The 8,107-nt window shown below is 35.4% G+C and overlaps 1 protein-coding gene across 1 annotated transcript; it reads left to right on the forward strand.

The window, feature by feature from the left end:
* Positions 1-5,675: 5,675 nt before the first annotated feature.
* LOC100242028 (transcription factor HEC3) lies at positions 5,676-7,262 on the forward strand. Its single transcript, XM_002275105.4, has one exon. It carries the CDS (start codon positions 6,230-6,232, stop codon positions 6,899-6,901), a length of 672 nt encoding a protein of 223 aa, XP_002275141.2. The 5' UTR covers positions 5,676-6,229; the 3' UTR covers positions 6,902-7,262.
* Positions 7,263-8,107: the final 845 nt, after the last annotated feature.

Consider the following 8,107-nt stretch of genomic DNA (forward strand, 5'->3'; position numbering starts at 1 on the left):
TGAGAATAATGAGATGGACTTTGTAGAGACTAAAATGTGCTTTGTTTCAAACCATTTGAAACAATTACAATACCCCTAAGGATTCAGCAAAGCAATTAACAAATATGAACACAAAAATCAATTCATGTGGAAAACCCTAATGAGGTGAAAAACAACAATGGTTATTTTAGCTAGCAAAATTCACTATGATTGATCTTCAAATATTGTCAAAGCTAGAGTCCAAGCTGCCCTACTTTAGCTTATCTGATGATGATGATGGTGATCTTCAAATAGCATCTTCTCACCCATATTTCTTTTCATGGTCCCACTGAAAGGACTTCAGCAAAAGCTTCACAACTGAGTCTCACGAGATCAACATTAGCTTCACTTTCCATTTGAAGCTTCTCAAGTATTAGCAGCAACACCAAGGTATATTGATATAAATTATGAGACTAACTCGACATATAGAATATCACTTCACGAAGATACTTTCCGCTCATCAAGAAGCCTTCAACTTATGTAGACAAATGAAGACCCACACTTACCAAAAATCCGAATTTTTTTTCCTCCAGAAAGGCTTTTAGTCTCTTTGGCATATTTTCAAAAATAATTTTTTTTGGGAACATTTTTTAAACATAATTCTTACTTATTTCAAAAATAAAAATTGGCTTGAAAACGACTAGCCTTGAATCCTGGTTTCCTACAGAAATAAAAGATTAATTCACCATTTATAAAGAGAATCATTGCTCACAAGATCCAAAGTAGGTCGAAACAGACTTTGAAACGTTCCGGCACAAAATTCTGCTGTGTGCTTCTGGGCGGATCATAAGTGATCCTCTCTGCTTGCTCATTTTTACAATTTCACTTCTGCTTTGAGTGCTTCAACACTTTCACTTGAAGCTGCATGAGCGACTTCTTCGCTTCACTGCCATAATCAAATTTCACAAAGTGATCCATTGAGCTGCTGTACAAGCAATATCCACCTTTGCCCACTGCCTACAATACTGTTGACCCTAAGATAATTGAGAGCTTAAGCGACTGCACGGAGCACTTCAGCTACTATTCTTGATCCATTTGAAATTTTGATGACTTTGACACTCCTTTTGCTTCTCCTGTCACATATACAATTTTTTTTTCCACTCTGTTTGGTTTCGAAAAATTTAAGGGAAGAAGAAAAGGAAATGAAATAAAAATATATATATAAAGAGGGAAAAGACCAAAAAAAAAAAAAAAAAAAAAATATAAAGAAAAGATTTAAAGTTTAATTATTTTTATTTGTTATTTTAAACTTATTTTAATTATTTTAACTTTTTATTCAAATATTAAATAACTTAAAAATATATAAACTATTAATTGATTTTTCGATACAAAGGGCTTATGAGTAAGAATTGGAAAGGTGGGGAGTAGTGGCCTCACACAAAAAGATTTGTCTAAGCAATCTCTTTTAAATTTTAAATAAGTCAATACCAAGATTTTATTTCTTCATTTACGATGATAATTCATAAGCTTTTTTGAAAAGAAGAAAGACCCTGTTACTATGGGTTTGCGTGCTAAGGCTCAACCCTAAAATACTCTTTTTCAAGAGAGAGGTTTAAGGCACATTAATCACACTTTGAAGGAGGGAAGTAGTGGAGTAGGAGAGGTAAAGATGGATGGGAATAGATAAGTAAGAGAGAAGGCAACACCGACTAGCAAAATAGACGGAATGAGAAGGAATCCCCAAGGTACAGAAAAATCATTAAAAAAAATATTTTTAAGTATTTTTATTCCTTAATACTTTCCTAGTAATCAACCATGACACAAAGACGAGGAAAACAAAATACGAAGGAAACTTGACTTACTAAATTATTTGTGTGGATTACTTAAAATTCATTTCAATTCTATAAATAATTTGAAAATAAATAATCATATTTCTTATAATAAAATCAAACATGATAAAATTAATTACTTTCCTTAAATCTTTTTTGGAACCTAGCATAGCATTTGAATCTGGATAAAAATCATTTATTAAGTATTTTTTTTCCCTAATACTTTCCTAGGAATCAACCTTGAGGAAAAAAAACTCGAAGGAAACTTGACTTACTAAATTATTTGTATGGATTACTTAAATTCATTTTACTTATATTTTTTCAACTCTATAGATAATTTGAAAATAAATAATCATATTTCTTATAATAAAATCAAACATGATAAAATTACTTTCCTTAAATTTTTTTTGCAACCTAACATAGCATTTGAATCTTGATAAAGCTATCATTGACCTTGGACTAGTGATCATCAACTAATCTTTATGGCATACATTGAAAAACAACTTCCCGCTCAACTTTTCATGACAAAATGAAGCCTAATATCTTGCCTCATGCACTGAATCATGATAATTGAGTATTCCGAGTACCTAAATTTAAAGGGAGAGATATGATTGAGGATATAAGAAAATTTTGGATTAAGAATCCCATTAAGACGTTACCAGTATATAAAGGGGTATAGTAATGAGTGGAAGATGAATAATTTGCACACTTGATGAATGGCAACCATAAATGGCAGAAAAAAAGCATGCCGTGCAGTACCTTCATTCAATGAAGTGACCTTTAACGCCTTCGTTAAACGCCAAAGACAAGGAAATACAAATAATAATGTGAAGGGAGTGGGGTGCATCTTCCCAATGAAAATTAACAATTCTACTTGCAGAAAAATGAGCTATCCATGGACCACTTAGAGCCCAAACAGACAAGGCAATCACTTTTCTCTACCTTTTTCCCAAATGGGAAACTTCAAACATCTCTCTCCAAACAAGTCACTGCTGAGTTTTGACTCTAAGCAGCCACGGGCCTTGAATTTCATGACCCTCTTTTCTCCTCTTTCAATGGAGCGAATGAACGTGTTGTCAGATCTGATTCGATCCTTCTCATAACGTGTTCTTCCTTATTTACCAACTATTGATAAAGTAAGTCTTTTGTGATGAGGGTACAACTCCACCCTTTTATGTATATTTGGACAGTTATTGGAGCCATTTTATTGGGATTTTTCCCATGGTTTTTGAAACCCAGTTGAGTGCTACTGAGGCCGCTCACCCACTCATGCTGGACTCCTTTGTTTAACGTTAACTCTTTTTTTTTTCCAACTCACTGCAATATTACATGCTAGGAAAGTTTCTTGGAAATGAACTTCGCTGGGTGGAACATTCAGTCATGGTCCATTTACTTGAATTCTAATTTAGTTTAGTTGTTAGGCTATACATTAGAGGATGATTCCTCAAATGGGATTGGTGGTTTAAGAGATTGTTCATTTCTAATGACACATTTTCTCATAATTAATTGACATATAGAGAGATATGGAACAACCAAGATTTGGCTTTGGCTAGAGAGGCTATGTGTGTGGAAATTTTACTTCAATTTCAACAAAGAAGTTGCATAACATATGCATAAATCTACCCCTATATACTTTGATTCCATGATGGGTGCTCCTATATATAGTCTATAGGTCATAGCTGCAGTTTTCTAACAATACATGTAAATGCACACGCATATATGGGGCGGTATTCAATTTTCTGATCTGCCCATCTCAGTGCGAGATTTGCCGAGCTATAAAAACCGACAATTGGAAAAGATCACATTTGAAGGCAAAAAGATATATTATAGCACATGGTAAATGTCACTCCATTTAGCCAAACTTTTCCTGATCAGCCGATTTCTGTCCCTCATGTATGTATAGTAAGTGGGTGATGGTGCTTCTCCAGGTATGCATGGATCTTGATTTTTCTCATGGACAATGACTATGAATGTTCATGTATAAGAGTAGTGGACATGATTTTGCTAGCTCCACATGAACTCAAGGTAGATACATATGCATGTATGCATGCATATGTGCATGTGCATCCATTGATCATTTATCAATATTTCACATGGATCATGATCTAAGATATACCAGGGAAGCCCTCGAATGATTGCTTTATGCATGCGCATACAAGAATTGGAATTATAACATTGCTAGGATGGAAGTAAGTAGATGTATTGCACTTGAGAACAAAAGATGACCTAAGAAACTTGCACCCCCATCTGATCTTGATCAGACGGTGATGCAATTCTCTGATCAAATTAACTTCTTTTCTACTAATAGGTGCAAGTGTTTCATGATTGAAGGTACCCCTCAGGAATCAGAAATATGTCAACAGAACTGTGAAGATCATGGCCTTTTTCTTTTCTTTTCTTTTCTTAATTTTCTTTTTCAATGAGAGCATCATTGACAAAACAACCAACTTTTTATCTCATGATGGTAAGCAAGTTTTCTTGTTGGTAGAATGGAAGATGGAGAAGAAATCAGTTTAAGGTGAAGCTATTCACATTTCAGGTTGATACATTCTCTATCTCCCTCTTTCTCTAAACGATGACTGGGAAGAAGAATATTTAGTCTTTGGGGAGAAGATACTATGCGGTTGTGCATATCCATTCATTAACTTACATATAGATAGCTGTCCTTGTATATGCCTGTCATGTGACACTTTCCAACTCACCATAATCCAATACACAGTCCATATATAATGGGGAAGTGTCTTTTAAATATCAGCTATAAGAAAAAGAGGAACAATCTCAAAATGGTTCTGTTGTATGTGCGAGTTGCTCAACCCTAAATGCATTTTGATCATCATGCTTACACACCCTAATAAGGCTGCTTTTTCCAATAAACTTGGCCTAATACAGTTTTTTGGTTGTCTAAGTGTACTAAAATTACACCACTTTAAACATGTTTCCACTAAATTAATACAAAAACTAACATATTCAATCATGTAGACACACCAGACAATGTGAGATTATGCTTTTCGCAGGCTTGTGCGCTCATTTAACACGCTTTGATCTGGAAAACCTAGTGCTTTTTTATAATGTCATATCAGCTCGTCTTTTTTCAAGGATCCGTAGTCTTCAATTACAAGGTTCTGCATTGACCACATGAAGAAAGATTAATTTCCTGTCATTGATAGCGATGTATTGAGCATCTTGCGCATTGATGTTTGTTGAGCTAACCATTGCAATAATTAATTATCCAGTAAACAAGGTTTCAGAACATGGGAAATCATAAAAGTCCTTATTAACATGATATGGCTTTCAAGGAGAAAAATTGGGTTTTCCATATCAAATAAGATTAAAAGTTGCATTAATCCATCATCCATTCCAATGATAGAATAGCCTAATTACCCCTAGCTGGACTCAATTTAATGTCTTGCTCTATAACCACATTGATCGCTCAGAAGCTCAATATGCAACAACAAACTAATTAAGCAACAAGTGTTATTTAGTTTTAGTAAACTTTTTGCCTTGTGATGATTTATGTTAGGTGACTCATGAAGCTGCCTCAAGATAATCATATTTGGAGTGTCCTTAAAACAGATTTCTGATTATCCACATGAAAACAGGCCTTTCAATTATATAACTTATTTTTGGTTGTTTGCCTTCTAATTTCCATTACTTTTGCTAGGGTCATGAAAATATCTCCTGGATCATTAGCATTTCTAGATAGTGTATATCTAATAATATTAAGAAATGAACACATATGTTCTGATTTTATGAGAGATACAGAAATGGTAACCTGGCATAATGTAATGATGAGCTAAATAGGTATTTTATTAAAAAGCCCACCAAACCATCACTCCACATCCCAGAAGCACAAGGAGCCCAAACATTGATGACTGAAAAAACAGCTAGAGAAGGAAATTACATTCCAAAAGACTGAGATCATCACGAATATGATGTCAAGAAGAAGCCATAGACTTGCAGTGCCTGTTAATAATTTAAAAAAATAAAAAGCAAGAAGAGAAGAAGAGAAAAAGAGAAATCTATATGTAACTAGATATGAGCCTGCAAGCCTTCTCTAGGTTCTCTTAATTCATGGCCCTAGCCTAGTACTTTGCTAGACAGGAAGAAAAATCTTATCCCTTGATCACTAATTGAGGTGGTGGGTCCACCCAATCTCTGGTTATTTTTTTCTTCTTTATGCTAGTAGCTTCATGCCCAGTTCAGTAAAAAAATCCGCCCCAACCAAATCTCTCTCTGTATCTCTCACATAGCCCCTTCTAACCTAGGGAGGCTTTTCTTCCACATCCACCAAACCCTTGATCTTTTGTGCTTGTTTTTATAGAAGGATGGTATGTGTAATGCCATATAATTTGTGTTAGAAGTGAGAACCACTACAAGAACCTTTAAATAGATTGCTTTCTTTTTCCTTTTGTATAGAAATCCAAATCCCACTTCTTTTTTCTATGGATAAACACACTTTTGTGGACATCAACCACAGTAACTTCACAAACAATACTTGGGAAGTTGACTTGGCTATGGAAGAGCAGATCCTCCATGACCATCATCTTCCTTTTGATGCAGTTTGGCCTAATTTTCCTCTTCCAACACACAACATAACAGCAGCAGCATCATCATCAAGTCAAATATCTGCTTCGGTTCTACTTGGTGATCAAATGGGAAATCTGTTGGAAGAAGATGAGGAGCCAGAAGAAGAGCTAGGAGCCATGAAAGAGATGATGTACAAGATTGCAGCGATGCAGCCAGTGGACATCGATCCAGCCACAATTCGGAAACCTAAGAGGCGAAATGTAAGAATCAGTGATGATCCACAGAGTGTAGCAGCACGCCACCGGAGAGAAAGGATCAGCGAGAAAATTCGGATTCTCCAAAGACTCGTCCCAGGTGGAACAAAAATGGACACAGCTTCAATGTTAGATGAGGCCATCCGCTATGTCAAGTTCCTAAAGAGACAAATTCGCCAGCTACAATCCAATCATCACCCATTACCCACCGATGTCACGGCCTGCCTATCCACCCCAGATTGGGCAGTTACATCAACCAAACTTCTTGGTTCCACCTCCTCATCATCAATGGAAGCACCCGGCGGAGGCGGATTCAGCTTCAGAGCTCTTTAACCATGAGGTAATTAGAGTGGGGTAGTGATAATTGGTTTTTTAATTGGAAAAACAAACAGTAGAAAGAAATGTAGAGTAGTGGTGACGTTTAAGGGGAAATGTGTAAGGGTGAATTTAGGGGGTTTCTGTGAACCCAAGGTTGTTAGGATATTGTTGACTAAAGGGGCATTGGAATAATCATAACGGTTAGCTTGGGTTACGTACATCCATATATATAATATATAATAAGGCCCTTCAAGTTTCTGAGTTGGCCGGAAAGTTTGTTTGGCCAGCTCTCTCCCGGGAATAAAACTGTGACGTCTGAAACTATTGAATATCATTATGCTGTCTCTCTCTTCAATAAATTTGTCTTTCTTATGCATGTATGCATGATAAATAGGGGTATGTACATGTATGCATGTATGCATGTATGTATATCAACATGTATGCCCACATGCATGTTTACATATGTTATTATGGGGTGTGTCCCCATGTATGATAATAGAAACGTACAGCATGGAGAAGAAAGCCCTAAAGGGCCCCAAGCGAAACCCTAGGGGCATGGCAAGGTTGCACCACCATATGATTTTGCTGATTATTTACTTTGGCGAACTGTGTTGTTTATCCTTAATATAATTAACTTAAGCATGACTGCAGTTACAGGCTTTTGTACCCTCTCATACATACAACGAAAACTAGATAAATTCAACATAAACTACTATTTAAGGCTTTTATTTTTCTGTATGGCGTCTGTCATTGAGTGGAGGTGAATCTGTTGATATGGGGAACTCCTTTAAGTTGAAAATAGTGGCTTTTGATATGATTGAATGAAACATGTCAGAAAAGAGATTATTGATGAGCTTCTAATTTTGTTAATTAGATGAGAAAATTAAGCTAGATCTATCTGCTCAATGACAATTTAGTGTGCAAGCATATTGCAGAAGCAGACCACAATGAGGAGACCATAATTAATTTTAGCTTATATCTCTAAATTAATGATCACAGTGTGAAAAATGGAATGCATCATTTAGTAATTCCTATTAAAACTAAATGTGAAATGTATCTGGAGCATAAAATTCAAGCTAGATACACACTATATGGTTTAGATTTAAATCGGCAAAGGGTATATTTTTTGAATTCCTTGCTTATAAACAATAAAAATTTTATAGAAATAGGAGAGTGAAAATTAACATAATGAACCATATGACTGACTTAGGGTTTAGATGT

This window comes from Vitis vinifera, chromosome 4, assembly GCF_030704535.1.
Source record: "Vitis vinifera cultivar Pinot Noir 40024 chromosome 4, ASM3070453v1".
Classification (NCBI taxonomy): Eukaryota; Viridiplantae; Streptophyta; class Magnoliopsida; order Vitales; family Vitaceae; genus Vitis; species Vitis vinifera.

Excerpts from the sequence above, each read along its gene's own strand:
- LOC100242028 (XM_002275105.4), top strand. The coding sequence starts at position 6,230 with ATGGATAAACACACTTTTGTGGACATCAACCACAGTAACTTCACAAAC.